At 31.6% G+C, this 20,446-nt stretch overlaps 3 protein-coding genes across 6 annotated transcripts; 2 read left to right on the forward strand and 1 right to left on the reverse strand.

Annotated features, from left to right (window-relative positions):
• Positions 1-6,401: 6,401 nt before the first annotated feature.
• On the forward strand, positions 6,402-8,460 carry LOC139889501 (pollen receptor-like kinase 3). Its single transcript, XM_071872448.1, has 2 exons — positions 6,402-7,764; positions 7,850-8,460. Exons 1-2 carry the CDS (start codon positions 6,402-6,404, stop codon positions 8,458-8,460), a joined length of 1,974 nt encoding a protein of 657 aa, XP_071728549.1.
• A 790-nt stretch (positions 8,461-9,250) lies between these two features.
• LOC139889502 (protein trichome birefringence-like 14) lies at positions 9,251-12,664 on the reverse strand. Its single transcript, XM_071872449.1, has 5 exons — positions 12,466-12,664; positions 11,234-11,464; positions 10,761-10,865; positions 10,344-10,539; positions 9,251-10,241 (listed from the first exon to the last, which is right to left on the reverse strand). The coding sequence occupies exons 1-5, from the start codon at positions 12,662-12,664 to the stop codon at positions 9,428-9,430; spliced, it is 1,545 nt and encodes a 514-aa protein (XP_071728550.1). The 3' UTR covers positions 9,251-9,427.
• Positions 12,665-17,582: 4,918 nt separating this feature from the next.
• On the forward strand, positions 17,583-18,949 carry LOC139892758 (phospholipase D delta-like). Of its 4 annotated transcripts, none has more exons than XR_011774224.1 (4): positions 17,583-17,636; positions 17,833-17,886; positions 18,392-18,427; positions 18,703-18,949. XR_011774224.1 is itself a non-coding variant. In XM_071875882.1 (4 exons), the coding sequence occupies exons 1-4, from the start codon at positions 17,670-17,672 to the stop codon at positions 18,925-18,927; spliced, it is 384 nt and encodes a 127-aa protein (XP_071731983.1). In that variant the 5' UTR covers positions 17,647-17,669; the 3' UTR covers positions 18,928-18,949. The 4 variants fall into 4 exon arrangements, 2 of the variants coding, with proteins under 2 accessions (XP_071731983.1, XP_071731984.1); XR_011774223.1 differs by adding an exon at positions 18,222-18,267 and having other exon boundaries at positions 17,624-17,886; XM_071875882.1 differs by lacking the exon at positions 17,583-17,636 and adding an exon at positions 17,647-17,738.
• Positions 18,950-20,446: the final 1,497 nt, after the last annotated feature.

Here is a 20,446-nt window from a genome sequence, read left to right on the forward strand (position 1 = left end):
TTTCATAACTATTCTTATCTGAAATAATTCATCTTTTCGCGCTATCTATGTTACATCATAAAATAAACTATTTTAGTTTCTAAATTCTGAAACCTTCGAGTTTAAAATATGAATGTTTTGAAGTAGTGTTAGGAACTGAAGCAAGAGTTAGTATAATATAATGACACTTGATCAACGTGATTATATTACAGTAAGTCATGTTGAGTTTCTAAATGGAACGTAATGATTCACAGACCATAACGTCACCATGTGCCATGTTACATGACTCTTACATTCAATCTAATCTCTAAACATATCAAGAATATATTCTATTGATAGTTCTATCTTTTCCTTTGGATTCTGGTAATTTCACAAGTCAAATTGTGCTATTACAATTTCTCTCTTAGAGCATTAGCTATGTTCATTCCGAATTTCATATCTATGAATTCTAGACCATTATTCGCTTGACTTGAAGTCAGGAAAAGAAGACGGAAGCATGAAACTCCAAAATATAAGGAAAAATATAAGCACGAAGACAACGCAGAAATTACAAACTATGTATATCGATGCGTATAGCAATATAAAGACACTGGAAAACTAAGAACACTATAAACCCAAGAGTATAGTAGAAATTAACGAATTCCTCCGGTGGAAGATGAAAAAGAAGAATGACAGATGTGATAATCAAGAATATATCAAGAATTAAAACTGGATGGAGCATATTAACGAATGTTTTGGAAGTACGAAGAAAGGAAGAAAGTATAAAAGATGGGAGATGTGGAAATAAGGAAACGTAGGAGGTTGATTTATAGTAAAATATCCGACAGAGAAATCGAGACAGATTATTGCATTAAATCGAAGAGGATCATAATTTCCTTAATCGCCGAAGAATCAAATATTATATAGATTACAAAGATTTTCTTTAATCCGTAGATCAACCGTAATGACGTCAAAAGATAAGACGAATCCCTATTTTCTCATTTCACTCTTTTACGATAGCTTCACTCATACGTTTCGAGTAATCGAATTATTTTATCCATATTTCTCAATCATGATAAAACTCTATGAATCAACTTACATTCATCATAATAACATTCTTATTGTTAGCCATGACGACCTCGATCAAATTTCGGGATGAAATTTCTTTAACGGGTAGGTACTGTGACGACCCGGAAATTTTCGACCAAATTTAAACTTAATCTTTATAGAATTCTGACTTGATAAGCAATGAATTTTAATAAATCTTGAACCTCCAAAAAGATTTTTACACAAGCGTTTGGTCACCCTTTTATTCCGACGATTCACGAACGTCATAACTTGATTTAATTGTTTAATTATTGTGTATATATATGGATTTATATATATTTAACTTGAAAATATGATAATTAAATATCTCATTAAGTATATTAACAAAGTATTAACAAAGTATTATATATATATATTTTTATACTACTAATTTAAAGAGTTTTCAAACAATATATATATTACTATTTAAACGACGTAATTAACTTATGTTAAAATGTATTTACATATAATGTATTATGAGTGTAAATACATCCTTACAAGTATTGAATACACTTTATAATATACCAATACATATAAAGGATAGCTATACTTGTATTTTCGTTCAATTTCCTCAAAGAATTCTACTCGCATTCATACGGTATATTTACCCGTATTATACACAGCTTCTAGAAGTATTTACTATTGTTATATACCAATAGAAATCTGTAATTATTTGTGTAATATGTCATCCATGACCTAATAAATTTAATATGTCATGCATGACTTAATACAATTTAACTTATCTTAGATATTTTTACTAAAAGCCAAAATTATAAGCTTATAAATAAGGACCATTTTAACTCATTTTTACTCCACATTTTCTTAAACTAAAAACACACACTTGAATGCTCTCATATCATACTTTAATCTCAGCAAATTTCCTCTTCATAATCAAGGTAAAATACTTCTCAAAATCCTTGTTCAATTCCTTGTATAGTTACTATCTTATTATACTTATAAAACTTGTAAAAACTAGAACTTGTTTTGGTGAACACCAAGCTTGTTTGAAAAACTAATCTAATATTTCTAACTTAACTCTAATAATACTTATTTATATGTATTATGATGTTATATTAAGTTAATATAAGAACTTATAACTTGTACATATGAAGAACACCTTGAAACTTAACATATATCCTTTAATCTCCATTCGGTAAAAAGCGGGCTGTTTTGGGTTGGAATTAAAAACCTATCTTAGACTTTGAGTTTGAAGCTAAGACTTTGGAAATATGTTAATATATGTAAATAAGACTTCCAGTATTTTTTTTCATGATTTTAGACAAAGTGGAAGTATTATATCAAAAATCATATATTGGGTGGATACCGGGATTTTTCCAAATCTGTCCACCGACACAAAAAGAGGGTAAAGCTCTAAAAATTACTACTTGGGATGAACTTTTAGAATTGGTTTTGTAAAATTTACTTCTTAATGAATCCATAGCAATTTGATTCACTTTAAACGGAGTTATAATGAATATTTGGATAGCAAAACAAAATCTACTAAAATTAACGTTGTATGGACGAAATTTATATTATAAAAACTATATTAACCATATCCTTGTTAACTTTTCCTATATCCTATATATATTTGGATATGTTATCAGTAGTATAACAAAATATTATAATCTTGGTTAATTCTGTGATTGTATATATGTATAATAATATTCTTGGTACGTCCTAACACAATAAGTATACAATACGTTTTGATAAATTCTAAGACAATACGTACACAATACGTCTTAGTTAATTCTAAGACAATACGTATACAATACGTCTCTGGGTTAATGCAAAGACAATACGTATACAATACGTCGTGGGGTAATTCTAAGATTATATATATATATATATATATATATATATATATATACCGATTATTGGACTGTTGGACTTTTCGGACTATTTTGGACTACTAACAAAGGACTACTAACATAAAATGTTAAAAATTATTATATAAGTATTCTATGAACTTGCTTTATTTTATTCATATGTCGTATTATTATCTGAATCGTTATTATTGTTATAGGTTCGTGAATCCAAGGACGACGGTCATATTTTTAATAAGTTGAAAACTTATTATTAATATACTTTTACTACTGTGAGTATATAGTCCCATTTTTAAACTCTAAAAATATTTTGGGATGAGAATACATGCATTTTATGTTTTACGCCATAGACATAAGTACTTAAAATATATTCTACGTTGAGTTGTACCACTTTGCATATCTTCCCTAATAGCTTGGTAACTAATATTTACATGTTGTAAGAACATGTATACGTGAATCCTATTGATAGATCTATAGGGTTTGACAACCCCAATCGGGCTAGTCGCTCTAGTATCGTAAACGGTTGCATAGTACTTCGTTTTTACTACACTTGGTACAGTGTAGGGAGATTTCATAATAAAGGGAATATGCCACATTAATGGTTAAGTATGGTTACCGAAGCGCTCAATAACTTATAGAATACTTTTATACACTTGTGAGTGTACATATATTTATAACTATGAAATCTTGTGGTCTATATTTATATCGATGATAAACCTATATATCTCACCAACCTTTGTGTTGACTGTTTACGCATGTTTATTCTCAGGTCCTTAAGAAAGTCTTCCGCTGTTGCATTATCTGAGCAAGCTGTGCATGGAGTCTCATACTTTTATTTAAATAAAGTGTTGCATTCAATAAAACCTTTGTCATGTATTATATTCGACTGTTACGTCACGTGTGTAGTATTTGGAAAACGATATATTTTGGGGATTATTTCTTAAATAATCACCCACTTGTTTAAAACATGCATTATGTATAATAATGATGTGCTTTTTATGAAACGAATGCAATATTTTCTAAAACGTATCATATAGAGGTCAAATACCTCGCTATGAGACCAATGAGAACGTACTGCGTTTATAGTAATATGGACGGTCGTTTCAAGTCTAAAATTTATAGAACTCATTTTCGTATCACCGTTTATTTAAAAAAAATTACATAAGTTTGAATTTAACTTGCTTAATATCAATCGGAACATTAAACGAGTATTACAATCATTTAATATTTATTTTTAATATACTTTATTTATATATAGAGATATATTTTAAATAATAATTATTATAATATCCTATTTTTATTTTATTAATTTTTTTATAACAACAGCATATATTACTTCAAATTATATTTCAAATTATTATTTATATATACATACACACATATCTATTTACAATTAATTGTTCGTGAATCATCGAGAGCAGTCGAAGGGTAAATGAAAACATGAACACAGTTCAAAGTTTTTGAGACTCAATATTACAGACTTTGCTTATCGTGTCGAAATCATATTGAGATTAAAGTTTAAATTTGATCGGAAATTTCCGGGTCGTCACACAATGTGTCAATAAGATCATAGCTCTTGATGAGAAGTAAAATCCATGGTTAGCTTTGTCAGTAGTTTAGTGAGAAGATCATGGCTCTTATGAAACTGTCCTCAAAATAATCGTTCAGAAACATTGTTTGAAATATATCAATTAATTGATTGCTTAAAGTCTCAGAGTCAATAAAATAAAGTAGTGAATGGTTCACACAAATCAAGTAGACAATATATATATAGGAAACATAAAAGGCAAGCACTATTATAAACTCCAATGAGGCAAGCACTATCACAATGAATTCCAACAACGATGATATATCTTTATGCATGGTCATGTATATCATAATTCACAACTGATACAGATCAAAGATGTTTAGTTAAAACTTCTAAAAGTTAAAACTATTTATTATTCTAATTATCTAACAATGACGTTTTTGTATCTTAAAAATATATATAATTGCTCCAAACAACATAGAATAATTCAGAAACAACATTAAATATTTCAGTAATATACAAAGTTAAACATTTTGAAACATATCTAGCATGTGTATTATTGTTTCAAAAAATTTAAGAAACTATTAACCATCTAGCTATCATCTAATCTTTAAAGCATACTACCTATAACAATAGACATTTAAATATAATTAAACTAACATTATTATATATATATATATATATATATATATATATATATATATATATATATATATATATATATATATAATACTTTATAAAGAAATTAAACTGTTTATTATGTAAAAGTACTTCGGTATAAATCACCACCGATTTAGATAATTTAACCTACAACAACACAAAAAACATAAAATTAGAAAATTTGAAATTAGTAAAGTGAAAAGTCAATAATAATAAAACATCAAAAACTAATTTATTAATAGAATAAAAAATGAAGCTTGATGAATGAATACAAAAACTCAATACTTACATAAGAATGAATTAAAGGTTTTACATGGCTTTACATTCTCAAAAATTGATGTGTAATCCATTTAGATTTAGATTATCAAATTTATAAATTTTGTAGAGTTCATTTCATATTCTATTTATATTTTTTGATTATTTAATTTATACCAATAACAATACAAAAGAGTAGTTCATTATAAATCACCACCGATTTAGATAACTTAATCTACAACAACACAAAGAACATAAAAGTTAGAAAATTTGAAATTAATAACATGAAAATTTAATAATAATAAACGACTAAATCTAATATATTAATAGAATAAAAAATGAAGCTTGAGGAAGGGATACAAAAAATGAATACTTACATAGATTGAATTGAAGGTTTTACATGACTTTACATTCTCAAAAACTTGATTTGATACCCATTTAGATTTAGATTTTCAAATTTATATAGTTTGTAGAGTTCATTTCATATTCTCACCATTGTACTCATATTTAATTTATTTAAGTTTTTCTATCGTAATTTATTATATGTATTAATTATCATAAATATATTAGAAACTCAAAGGGCAATGTATTAAATAGAATAGTTATCATAATTTTTAAGTATAGTTAGATCATTAAATTTTTAGGTTTTAGTGGCCTCATTTATGAAAATGGGAGTCACTTATATATATATATATATATATATATATATATATATATATATATATATATATATATATATATATATATAGATGAGACGAGATGGATGAGAAATTAATTAGAAACATGTTGACCTGGTCAATAAAAAGATAACAACCACCTAGCTAGCTAGAATCCCTCAATGCCCTAAAAACGGACTACTCCGTAATTAAGATTACTGATTAACAAACTGAGAAACAGAAAGATAACTAACTAATTAATCAATTATGCTATGCCATTGTTTTTAATTTGCAAAGTATCAGAACCATGTCCTAACACCATTCAAATCCATCATCATCAACAAACTTGTCGTCTCCTTCATCCTAATTATAATAACTCAGATTCAAGATTCAGATAGTGAACACCGGTCATCGTCGTCTTAATTATCTTTCGCCATGGCTGTTGTTCCATGCTGCCATCATCATCATTATCATATAATGTTGTTCCTATCAGCTCTTCTCTTATTGAATATATCCCTGCACACTTTCTCCCAGAACATATCATCATCATCATCAGCTACCGCCCTCTTAAAATTCAAAAACTCTTTATCCAAATCCGATTCATTAACTAATTGGAAACAACAAAAGGATGATCAGTCATCATCCCCGTGCGATCGTAACAACATGTGGGTTGGAATTGTTTGTAATTACATGGATGACACGATTACAAGTATCAACCTTGCCAACATGGGTCTTCAAGGACGACCCAACGTTGCTGATCTTGCCCCGCTTGAAGATCTCGAATCCATCAGCTTCCAAAACAACTCCCTCTCTGGTCCTATACCAGCGTTTAATCTTCTCCCGAATTTAAAAATCATTTACGCTTCAAAAAACCAGTTTTCTGGGGTCATTCCTTCTAACTTTTTCCAACCGTTGGGGTCCTTAAAAAGACTATGGCTATCCGATAACAAGTTTTCGGGCCCCATTCCCAAGTCACTGGGAGACTTGTCATATCTGAAGGAGCTTCATTTAGAAAACAATGAATTTTCAGGACCAATTCCGGACGAATTTTCCGAATTGGAAGTTTTGGATGTTCTTGTTGTCTCTAATAATAGACTAGATGGACCGATTCCGAGACCTTTAAACAGGTTTGATAAGGAAGCCTTTGAGAACAACCCTGACCTTTGCGGTCTAAAAGCGTCCAAAAAATGCCCAACTGATGATTCACAATCAAATTTGACCAAGAAGCTCATCATTGCGGCTGTAGTCACGACCTTGTTACTATTGATCATGACGTTAAAAGATAAAAGAAAAGAAGAAAACATGAGGATTTTACGCAAAGAAAACAACTATGATCATGAAGCCGTGGTTACCATCCCAAACATGTCCAGAAAGAATAGCAGCTCGAGCCGAAAAGGATATAGCAGCCTAAAAAACAAGATGAGGTCTCGATCGTCTCCTAAAAAGGGAGGAGGAGGTGGGCCGGTAGGTGAACTTGTGATGCTGGTGAATGAAGAAAAGGGTGATAGTGTTTTTGAGTTGAATGACTTAATGAAGGCTTCAGCTGAGGTTCTTGGAAATGGAGGGTTAGGTTCGGCTTATAAGGCAACACTGGGGAACGGTGTATCGGTCGTACTCAAAAAAATGAAAGAGATGAACCACCCAATGACTAAACATGTGTTTGATACAGAGATGAAAAAGTTAGGGAGGCTCAAACATGACAACATATTGACGCCCTTGGCTTATCATTTCAGAAAAGATGACAAGTTTTTGGTATCTGAATATGTTCCCAAAGGCAGCCTGCACAACGTTTTGCACGGTACGTACGTCGTACCATTATACATATATTTTTAATTATTATGTTCATGGAAATAATCATAATCATTTAATTTTATTTACAGGAGGAGATAGTGAGATGAAACGGTCGGAATTAAACTGGACAAATAGATTAAAGATGATAAAAGGAGTTGTACGAGGAATGGGTTATCTTCATTCGGAGCTTGCATCGAATGAGTTGCCTCATGGAAATCTCAAGTCATCAAATATACTAATTGGAAAAAATTATGAACCGCTTCTTAACGATTATGCGCTTCACCCGTTGATTAATAGCACACCAACTGCAGAATTAATGTTTGCGTATTCATCTCCAGAAGCATTACATGATCGACAACAACTACTTTCCCACAAAACAGATGTGTATTGTCTTGGAATCGTTATTCTTGAAATAGTTACAGGAAAATATCCGTCTCAGTATCTAATGAATAATAATAACAGTAACAGTAATAGTAATAATTATTATAAACAAAAGGGTGAGAGTGGAACAGATGTTGTTCAATGGTTGCGTTCTGCTCTTGATGAAAACAGGGAAAGTGAGTTGATCGACCCGGATTTGTTACCGAATCCATGTGTGCCTCAAATACAGAAGCTTTTGCACATTGGAGCTGCTTGTACCGAAACCGATGTTGATACAAGAATACACATGAAGGAAGCTGTAACAAGGATAGATGATCTTTGACTTATAATCTCGTTGACATAATCTAATTGACTAATACCGCTGCAAATGCAAAAGTAATGATTATCGCAACTGTGATTGTGTACGACTCTGCAGTCGCATTCATCCATTTTTCTCCTTCAATCGCCAACTCCTTGTGCTTTATTGTAAATGTCATTTAAGGTGTTTGTTCAAAAGAGTTCTCTTTATTATAATTTTGACTTGAATGTAGCCAGGTAGGTTTAATTAGCAAATTACTAGATTAAATATTCTTACCGTGAGCCATTGTAATTCACGTTGTATCTGCAACGCCACACCTGTTATAGGATTCAGTTTGTTGGGAGGTCCCAATCTTACAGACAAATGTTATTGTGTTATTGTTTCTGTTTCTCTTCCGTCATCCAGATTTGCATATAATTATCTATCGAGATTCATAATGGTTAATTACTGATTAAAAACGTGTATACAATGATCGTGATTGGTTGTGAGTAGTGTCATGATCTCGCTGAAATGACTTAAGAAATGGATATTACCAGGGGCGGATTTGAGGGGTGCAACACGTGCACTCGCACATGGCCCATAATCCAAAGAGGCCCATATGAAAAATTGAACAGGGCCCATATGAAAATTTTGAATCAACGGGACGAGCCTGGATATTACTAATACATCATAGATATTTAAGACGTTTCAGGTTTAAAGTTCATTAGAATCAAATTATGAGGAGCCAAAAAAATGTTCAGAAATGTCACAATATAATTATGTTAAAAGACATGCATCTTTAAAAAAAAAAAAAAAAAAAACTTCATCCTAGATAACCTCAACCAGAAAACTGCTCTCCGTTTAGTTATACTTAACATTCATTGTTTCACTTGAATAAGAAACATGGATTATATATCACTGCTAGTATATAACTCATTCCGTAACTTACATATTACATACTACACATCCGTAAGGTGTTTTAAGTACAAAACTAAATGAACTCTATGTTGTATCAGATTTGTGAAAAAAGTATTTCGTTCCACGTATCAGGAATGCCAGGTAAGCACCAATGTAAACAATCTTGCATACCTTGAGTGGCTCGAATGCTGTATCTCGATATATGACCTTCCTCTCTTACCTGCGATAGTCCCGTTATGTCCAGAAGCTTCACATTTGTTCCCTTAACTGCCCCTGACGCAATCGAATCGCTCGACTCATCTTGTACAACTTCTAATGCACCAGGGGTTGTACTGTCACATGTACCTCCACTGTTCCAATCTCCATTAAAGAAATGTCTGGGTGATATCGTTCTGTAAAACACCTTCAACCCAGGGTATTTTGGTAATTCACCATTCACCCACTTAACAATACTGTAAATTGTTAAATTCTTTGCGTTCCCTATTTCCGATATCTTTCTGTTTGTATTAGGCTTCCCATTTACATACATAACCCACCGATTAGCATTAATCTTCCCTCTGTTCCAGTGATGCCCCGTGTTTAGAACAATCACATTGAATCTGCTGATAAAACGTTGCAAAAATGCCGGTGGGCGATCAAGGTGCATTGCGGTATCGGTTGTACCGTTTATCGGGTCCAACTCACATAGACTGGCTGACCAATAATAAAGGATTGTAGTGTTGGTGACTGGGAAACGGTAAGCCCAACCGTCGGGTCGAACTGACCCGACCGCCTTGGCTAGCCCGTATTCTTCACCAACATCTTCAACATCATGCATCTCTTCGCCACCTGTGATCATGCACATCAACGATTGGAACTGTTGCCGGCCTAAAGAATCCCCAATAAAAGCTAGGGTTTTGTCTTGCATTCTGAAAAAAAAATAAAAAATCTCAAAACCATCAGCAAAAATTGTAACCGGTAACTTGTATGTGAACAAGACCGAAATGTTTTAAAACTTTTAAATGCCAGACCTTTTAAGGAATTCTGGGCCTGTAAAATTATCCATGGTGCAATCTTTGGGCTGCCATTTTAATTTCTCGTATCCAAAATCTGTCCGTTGGGTCAAGCGACAAGCCCACATCCCTGACAACCACTGTTTACAACCAAATCCCGAATACAGATTCCGACTCTCATCAGTCACCCACCTCCCTTTACCAAAGTTGCAGGCTGAGACACAATATTATTAAAGATTAAACGAATAAAAAATGTAATCAAGAAAATATGACTCTAGGGTCTACTTGGTAAACTTAGGTTCTTATATGTGCCTTTCAACATATGCACTCATATCACTTTCAAGTTACTGATTACAGTAGAGAATTTTCGCTAGCTGTGTGTGTTTACAGTTTACCATGCTTTGAATTAAGAAATGTAATTCAAGTAAAACTCACCTTGATTATCAACAAAATGACCCACAGCTGAATCTATTTTCTTAGTTGCTATTGGATCATCTAACTGCTGTTTAGGTGGTTTAGAGTGCCTGTCCGAAGTATTTTCTGCACCAACGTAAAAAAAATAAGTGTGAAGGATATGAACGCAAGATATAGCGTATATGCTTATAGATATTCTATAAAGAGAGAATATTAATTAAAGAACAAGAGAACCTAAAAAACTATACTTAATATTCATCAATGAATATTGGCATATAAATTATATTATATTCATTGATGATTACTCATAAACAAATATTTAGTGATGAATATTAAGTGCAACTTAGAGAGGTTCTATGGTTCAGTTTAAGGATCTTTCAAATTTGGATATATAAACCAAATGAAAGCAACTATTTGTAATTCTTGATTATCCCATAATAATAATCTATGCACTGGGAAAAATGAAATAACTAAACATACTAGAAGATTGTTACCATGGAGCTTTTCCTGAGCAGTCCCAAAATATTCATCCCCTCGAATCTCCAAAGCAGGTGAGTTTCTGGATATCAATGGTGATACCAAATCTACAAATTCTTCATCTCCTCGAGTGTCCAAATGGCGTGTTTTTAAGGAGCTTGATGGAGATAATACATTCACAACTCCTTCAGGTTCTCTTATATAATCTTTTGATGATTGAGTAACATGCTTCACTTTAACTTGCCCACCTGCCATCACAATAAAGTTAAACAATTAGCTGATGAAAAAGAAGGTTACACAACACAATATAATGAATACACGGTAGTAATTATGACGTAAAACTGTTTCACCAAAGGAGCATCTTTAAAGATGTTAGTCATTTTAAATGATGAACTTTAGTGTTAGACTGTCAAATACATGTAGTAGAAATAAACTTATCTACATTGTCTTAGAATTGTCTTAGAATGAAAGAAAACATAGAAATGAAGTGTGCATACATGATTTATAGAATGCATGTGATACTTGTCCTAGTTATCCTTTCACATATTGTTTCTTTAATGTAGATTGTCATGATTTGTAAAAAAAAAAAAAAAAAAAAAAAAAAAAACCTACATGTTCAGAGGGTTCATCTGTACTATAGGACCGCTCAGGAAATGAAGACATTATTCGGAAAATATCATTATCTAATTCGGGCCATAGGTTCGAAAGGCAGACTAGCTAGTTTGGCCATGGCTTTACAAAAAAGTCCCTCCCCAAGAATGCAAAAAACACTAATCGGGGAGTAATCTGTTGGGACCTTGAAAAGAGTACCCGGCAAATTGGGGATTCGTCGGATGTTGACTAAGTTTGACTTTGACCGATTAATTCCTACTTTGACCGATAAATCCCGATTAAATCTCGATTTATGGTGACCAATTGATTGGCGTTAGACCGATTATCCTAATTGATTCTTTTTGACCAAGGGTTGACCGATTTTTGACTGATTTTGATTAATCGGTTCAGACCTCTCCAAAAAGCGAGTAATCGCCGATTAGTTTCGAGATTTAGAACACTGTCCCTCCCACTTTTTCTCTCTTAAAGTTAGTACCCGAATCAATAGATATCAGATATATGAGCAATACATTCACAAACCTGAACCCGTGAAGGAATAGATTTGCATTTGTATTGGAAAAATAGGTATACTAACAGCAGTTTAATAAAAGAAAGCATAAGGTGACTAAAGTGTATATTGAAGAGTAAACAAACAAACCTGGAAAAAGGTACGAGAGTTGAGCGTGAGATGTAGTGAGAAGGGAGTTTTTTTCCCAAGAACAAATTAAGATGGTGGTAATAACAAGAGCAATGAACAACGCAGATAACTGCTTCGTCCTGCGTTCATACAAGTAGCCTCCTTTAATCGTCTCCTTGTATACACGCCGAAAAGCGTTGTACTTGTTCGTCAATGACATTAGGTTCAGATCAATTACTCAATCAATCAATAATATATGTGTATGTATGTATCTGCAAAACGATGAACAGAATTAAAAACTACAGTATATGCATTGTAAGCATCTATCTATAATTGAGTAAATTTGAGATTTAATTCGTTGAATTATAGAATTAAATTAAGATAAAGTAAGTAAGTGGATCGAAGGTAAATGTATGATGAAAAAAAAACAGTAACCTGGCAGTTACAGTGCTATTTATGGAAGGAAGGATGAAGATGAATGGGAACAGATCTCAAATTTCAATTTTTTTTTTTTCGTTTTGTTATGAGATGTGAAACTAAATACGGAGTACTTGAATCTGGATTTATTATTTATTATTACACACACAAATCGCCCCTGACAATTCAATTTTTAAATCCCCCCGATTTCACCATTCTTGACGGTTGGAGAACGATCTTGATTTGATTTGATTTGATTTTATTTGAATTCATTTAATTTGTGGGTATTTTATTTTATATGGTAAATTAAATTAATATTAATATGTTATATTAAAATGTTAAATTAAATTAAAAAAATGTTAAAATACAATATAATATTAATTAATATTAATATTAATATATTATATTAAATTAAAATGGTAAACATAAAAAAAAAATTGTTAAATTAAATTAATATAATATTAATATATGTTTATGTTACTTGTATATGTTATGTTATTTAAACTAGCATTTAAGAGCCCGTGTGTTGCACGGCGACTCTTAATCAATCAAACTGAAAACGTACATGTTATATGAATTGAGGAGTTTAGAGGAATCGTCTAAGTCGATTGTGTTATCGGATGTTGTGTTAAAGAATCAGTCATTTCTTTTATCGTTGTAATGCTGAAATAACTTAAATGATGCTAATTATGATGCTTCTTTCTAATTATGATACCAAAAAACAGAGTACTTGTGAAATAAGCCTCTCACTCCTTAGCCTATTTCGAAGGTTGATTCAATCCAGTAGCAGCCGAAGGCTCAATATTCATAGGCCTAATATCACCCGGCACAGTGTGTTCCCGAATCCACTTTAAAACCTACATTATGTTTTCAAACAATGATTAACACTTAAAAGCAACTAACATCAAAACCAATATATTTGAATCGAAACAAATGATTATAGTGCATAATGCACGTACTAATGTTATTTTTACAGTAACTACTACAACCTCAAACAAACTAAGCTTAATCCATACACATAATTGTTTTAAATACCTAAGCTAACTCTGCCCGAAGAAGACTTCTATTTGTATCTTAAACCGTGCATCAATATTAGTTCGTCAAGACGTACATATCGATTGATAAATAAGTCTTAATCTCCATTTGTATCTACTTGTAAGCCGATGATATCAAGTTCAACACATGTATTATCTACTTATGAAACCAAATAAAAGTAAAAATACCTGATGATAACCGGAAGCTGCGTATTGTCTAAAACACAGTAGGACATATCACAACTAACATCATCGGGCATTGATCTGTACGTTTTCTCTGCAATGTACTGATCACATTCATTATATATACGTATTAACTTTGGTCACTGCTTACTCGTAACAGTCACACCAATCGTATGTCCCTGTACCACATGTCAGTTAGTACTAACAATTTTTATGCTAGTTAAGTGCAAGACAATTGAAACACTTAACTTTATTAAATACAAGCCACTGCTATGTTGTGGCAGTTAAAGGGGATTTTTATGTATTGGAACCAAAACAATATTCCATACAATCACACTCGTTGTGCAAAGTGCAAGGAAAATTTACAAAAGTGATTAAACATATATATGAGCAAGTCATAGACACACACACATAGAATATATGTTAATAGTTGCTGGAAGGAGCCTACCATTTCGCTAATTATTTATATCAGTTATTGAATTATGTAACATTTATTTATCAAGACTGCTAATAATAAGCTTTTATTTATCAAGATAATAATATCAATGTGCATTGAATTGAAATAAAAGTTGTTTGCTTACTTGCTTCCATCATAGTATCCAGCTCGTAGATAACCTTCACTATATTTGTTAGTCATCACATATCCCAATACTTATGAGTTCAAGACCTAATCATTAATATAAAGATTTGGTGGTTATGTTGAATAATTGCTCATTGTAGGCTCAAACCAGCAACTGATCCGCAACTCTTGCATCCAATTTAACAGAAACTGACCCGCAACTGACTAACATGTAGGGACATAAACCAAAAGTAAATTAAAAAAAATAAGCCACGGTTGAAAATACCTGCTGTAAATGACATATCTACTTCATTAGTAAGAACACTACTAATAGGTGGTACATCGGTCACCGCTGTTGTAGTATCTATAAACGGAACCGCAGTAGGCTGCAAACCACTTTCATTTGCATTCTGAACATCATTATACTCCAAATACCCATGATTTGTTCGACGTCTTGTACGTCTAGTAGATAAACGTGAAGCAATTTGTATATAAGCAATAACATTCATTGTGCCAAAACATTGACATTGCAATAGGAGCCACAAACCAAAATTTAATCACAACAATAGGATATGAAGTGAAATCCAGACACATAAATACTTGGACAAATTCAGAATAGATGAAGTGAGTAACCTAAGCATATATGTTTTCACATAGATGTGTTTCACATTTAGTAATATCACCACCATCTTTAATCACTATTAGTTTTATTTGATCTTTAAAGCGATACTATACGTCTATACCATCACCACTATTATGAGCTACGAAAACACCACCTTTGAAATTACACGAAACTGATTACGTACACAAACACTATACTAAAATTACAATTACACTACATGATTATGTGTACAAACATAATACTAAAATTACACTAAACTGATGTGTATGCTTCTTTTTTCTATACAAAGTTCTAAAATAAGCAATACGCATTTAATTACTAACTATAATCAATATCAACATACCACCCTAACTGCTCAAAACAGTAGCCATCATATTACCCATTTAGACCCGCTTAGTAAGACCCCACATAGTTTGGATCATTCACTGAAATGGGATAATGCCCGACTCTCATGAACGGAATGCAATTACATCATTTACATCATAGCCTAAACATATAATCCAATATTTCATTGACATCATTGAATCATATTGGCACCATCTTTATAGGTTTTAGTATGATAAAACCTAGACTAAACATATTAAAACATCAAAACAATGGTCAACATTGCCAAACATTAAAAACAATAAAATTTAAAATATATGTATATTAAATGAAAAACGAAAATACCAGCATAGGTCTTCAAGTGGAATCATGAATAACCTAAGCTTGTGATCTCAAATATTAACATTAGATGACTCATTTCTGCAAGTTGATCTTCAATATTGATAATAGATTCTTTAACTATTTCAGTTACGTTATCATCACCATCCTGCAGTTTAAATTTGATAGTTTGAAATGTGAATGAACTGCATTCAAATCAACATGTGCATTTAAGGCAACATGTACAACAGGGAAGTGTGATCTCATGGTACAGCAACAATAATAATAGTAATAAACTGTATGTTGTCCTACTAACTCCATTCCAAACCAACAGTAGGCATTTTGTTGAGTACTTTCTTGTATTTATATGCTATTCAGATAAACATATAACAAACCGATGATACAATAGTTGATCATTTATCAACATTAAGGATGAATTCGATGAAACAAACTCTGAATCATCCCTGTTGAGACCGATGTGATGATACATACCAATAAAAAAAATCGTCTACGATACGAAATTATGATACATCTGGTAATATTAGAGTTAATTGATCAAATGAAACTCCGATCTTTATTAGACTCAATTGTAATTAAAACTCAAAAAATTCATGATTCAATTATATATCAAATTGAGAGTATAATGACGAAAAACATACCGACTACAATAGAAAATGAAGGATACTCCTTATTGATAAGAATCGTAACCCTAAAAATACTCATTAGTATAATAGACTCGATCTTGTTATTTTGAAATCATCGTCGTCTTCCATCTCCGATTGTTCAAATCCCGTTTATTTCTTAATATATTTTCCCATCCAATCGTTTCTGCTCCAGCCATGTTGATCGATTTTTTATGCCGTTCAACTGCTCGAAACAACCAAATTTATTTAATTGATCGATTTAAATGGAGTCGATTTGGCAAGCGGATGATTCTGAAATCCCTAATTTTACACTGCGAATTTAGGTATACTACCAATATTATAAATCCCTAATTTTTTATGTTGTATTTTTGGAAAAAAAAAAATGAAAATAGGAGAGGATGGACACGTGTCAGATGAGTAGGGGTATCCTTATCGTCTGACACCTAGGATGTATAGGTCATGCTTTATGTGATGTAGGGGATAAAAATAAAATAAAATAAATGCACCAAAAGTGGAAAGTGCGCTGCTACTACTTTTTTTCTCCCGATAAAACAAGAATATCTATAATCTATCTATCTATAATAATAATAATAATAATAATAATATAATAATAATAATAAGAATATAATAATAATAATATAATATAATATAATAATAATTAATAATAATAATAATAATAATAATAATAATAATAATAATAATAATAATAATATAATCTTCTCTACATTTTACAAAGGGGGATAATTCTTACACACACTTTTTTGATCTTCACACACCTATTTTAACCTTTTACTCTTCTAATAATACTCAATTGGTGTGTGAGGATCAAAAAAGTGTGTGTGAGAATCATCCCCTTTTACAAAGCATGAATATTATATCCTACTTGTTACACTCACATTGTCCCATCAATTCTATTTCCACGTGGATTTTAAAAAAAAAAGTATCAAATGCTATAAAATACTGCTATCTTCCACGTGGACATCAAACACCACCTTTTTTTTTTCGACGAAAAAAAAAAAAACAAATCGATCGTTAAAAAAAACTCTTCCTTCTCTCATCCAAGAACACTCACCCCCAATTCAATCTAATCGGCAGGTTTCTGTTTCTACAATCGATTTTATATTATGCTGATATTAGAAATCAATATGCGAATCAATTACACGCAGAATGATACAAGCTTTGATCCGAAATTCGTATGTATTAAATTTAGGGTTACGAATCTCATTCTAATCGATTACGTTATCCAATTGAATTCCATCAAATCAATCGTTATCAATCGATTTGCAGATCAAGCGATTTAAGGTTTGGAACGATTTAGGTTTTACGGCGTTTCAATTACAGGTTTGAATTTTTTTTGTGATTTGTATTTTTTTTTTTTTTTTGTATTTGTAAACAACAATTAATTTGATGATTGTTCTTAATTATTAATTGACCCAGCAATACGAAGTTTTTTTTTCGTTATAACCGTCGTCGATGTCCCTAACGCATTTTTCATTTTGTTAGGGTTCAATTTTGATTATTCAAAATTATGTTTTCCGAATTTGTTGTTTCATACGTTAAACACCGAGTTTTTAATTATTCAATCGATATGTGCAAAATGTTTCACGATTGATTGTTGTATCCTTTCATATATGCATCCGATTGCATACACACCTAATATGGATCAATTCTTCTAGGTATGTCACATTCGAAATATAATGAATTCATAGTCTTATTTCGAAGGTTTGTCTTATTCCAACGTTTTTAAACATGATTTTGTTGCAACTAATGATAGCAACATGGCTTTTTGTCAATCAAATTTGTACATATTTAATTCGTCGTTGCATCTTTAACCTATGATTTTCAGGTTCCTGTTGCTATAATTGGTGGGTATGATATAAAGGTACTCCAATTTCTTACGTCGTGCTTCTAAATATTTCTGCGTTTTTTTCAACAATCGAAATATCTATGATTGGTTTGTTAATTGGGTTTGAAAAGTGATATGAAGGTTTATGATTCGTTTTTCTATTCGATTCAACGTTATTAACCTACATTCCCCGTGAGTAGCCATTATTCTGTTCTGTTAGTAAAAAAAATAAAAAAATATATAGTCAATGATTGTATACATTCGATTTTTTTAGACTTTTCACTAATTTTCGTATGAATGATCTAAATTAGGAAGGAACAAAGGCGCCAAGGCAGCCATGGCATGACTTACACTGCAAGATTGAAGGTCCTGCTGCATATGATGTGTTGCTAAATTTTGAACAACGGTGGAGAAAAACGACAAAATGGAGAGAATTTGCGTTAGTTGCGAAAAGGATGGCTCATTGGCAAGATGATGCGTTGTTAAAGATTGTCCGAATCTCGTGGATTGCAAGTCCTCGATATGTAACTCCATAACATGGAGATCACACATTGGTTCCTGAAGATGATCCTTTATTGTGTGTATCAAGTGAAGATGATCCTGATAATTGGCACGTACAGGTTAGAAATTGCTTGAAACTGTAAAAAAAAAAAATAATAATAATAATAATAAAAATCATGTTTTTTTTTTACTTGGCAGATTTTCCGGTCTATCGATTCTGGATCACTAAAAGGGTTCCCTAAAATTGTGGATGTTGCTGAGGCACAGGTTTATAATTTAAACTTTCGAGTCCATAAAATTAAGTACTCTGTTATGATGATGTGTATGCTATGTTTATCCCTGCAGAATCTTATAACAGCAAAAAATACGGTTATTGAAAATGTTAGTTTGATGATTTTATTTACATGCAGTAAGTACTCAAAGGTTCATATGATTGCCCACACTCTAAACCTCTTATGAATTTGGTTATTCGGTTAGGGGACTGGCCATAGCTGTTGGTGATCTAATAGGTGTGAGCACGTGAATACAGTCTAAAACTGAAGGTACGTTATACATATTTTTATAAGGTGTATGATTAATGCTAGGGTTATAAGGCGTCAACACTTGAATACACTCTAAAAATCCTCTTATGACATAATAGGATTTATATGTATTTGAGATATTTTAAGAATCTTACCAATCTCATTTTAGGTGTATGTATTTTGACTGCAATGATAACAACTACGTCATGTTTTAAGCCGATCTTTGCAAAAAGGTTTTTATGTCATAGACGATAGACCATTCTGTTTTTTCTCTTTTGGGCTTAAGTTGACATGACCCGTTATAAAGTCCACATTTGTCCAGGTGCATAATTGGTATTTTTAGGATAGTTCAAAAGTTTTTTGGGGCCATATTCAGATTTTTTAACAGGATTTAAAAGTGAAATTGAACAATAGCCGATCACCATGGTGAAATAGTCAACTCTGGTCAACTTTGGAAAACCATAGTGTCAAAATCGAAAAATACCATATAAACTAATGTACTCTGATTAGGAATACTTGACCATAACTTTAATACTTTTTTTTTTGGCATTCGAATAATATATTTTATCAAATCAAGGCACATTTCTAGAATAGAATCACTACATGAGGATATTATGAGTAATTGTTATTATTTGGATTACTAATGATGTTTTATCGTGTTTGTCTTATGCTTGAAAAAGGTTCAAGTTATGTACTCATAACACATACCCCAAGTTCAGATGAGAGGTATTACATTCGTGTTTATTTCTTGACTAAAAGCTTCATGTTGTCAAATTTTTGTATACTATTTTTATGAAATTGTGGGTTTCATTGTAAGACCCGAACATAAACTTCCATGATAATGCAATTAGGTACCATTAAAGTGGATGATACATGTAATTTTTGAGTATTATTAGGTTATGATCATCATGTGCAATCATTGAATTATCAACCTTTTAAGTTTATGAAAACTAAATATTTTTACGCCCTTTTTTTGTTGCATGTTATAAGACTTGGGGTTTGATACTTTAAGTAGTTTTAGCGAAAGATCACA

This window comes from Rutidosis leptorrhynchoides, chromosome 2, assembly GCF_046630445.1.
Source record: "Rutidosis leptorrhynchoides isolate AG116_Rl617_1_P2 chromosome 2, CSIRO_AGI_Rlap_v1, whole genome shotgun sequence".
Lineage (NCBI taxonomy): Eukaryota > Viridiplantae > Streptophyta > Magnoliopsida > Asterales > Asteraceae > Rutidosis > Rutidosis leptorrhynchoides.

Coding starts and splice junctions, on each gene's coding strand:
- LOC139889501 (XM_071872448.1), top strand. CDS start 6,402: ATGGCTGTTGTTCCATGCTGCCATCATCATCATTATCATATAATGTTG. Junction 7,765..7,849: donor CCTGCACAACGTTTTGCACG/GTACGTACGTCG, acceptor TATTTACAGGAG/GAGATAGTGAGATGAAACGG.
- LOC139892758 (XM_071875882.1), top strand. CDS start 17,670: ATGCTGATATTAGAAATCAATATGCGAATCAATTACACGCAGAATGAT. Junction 17,739..17,832: donor CAAGCTTTGATCCGAAATTC/GTATGTATTAAA, acceptor ATCGATTTGCAG/ATCAAGCGATTTAAGGTTTG. Junction 18,428..18,702: donor TTGGTGGGTATGATATAAAG/GTACTCCAATTT, acceptor GATCTAAATTAG/GAAGGAACAAAGGCGCCAAG.
- LOC139889502 (XM_071872449.1), bottom strand. CDS start 12,664: ATGTCATTGACGAACAAGTACAACGCTTTTCGGCGTGTATACAAGGAG. Junction 11,465..12,465: donor ACTCTCGTACCTTTTTCCAG/GTTTGTTTGTTT, acceptor TTGTGATGGCAG/GTGGGCAAGTTAAAGTGAAG. Junction 10,540..10,760: donor TCATTTTGTTGATAATCAAG/GTGAGTTTTACT, acceptor ATTGTGTCTCAG/CCTGCAACTTTGGTAAAGGG.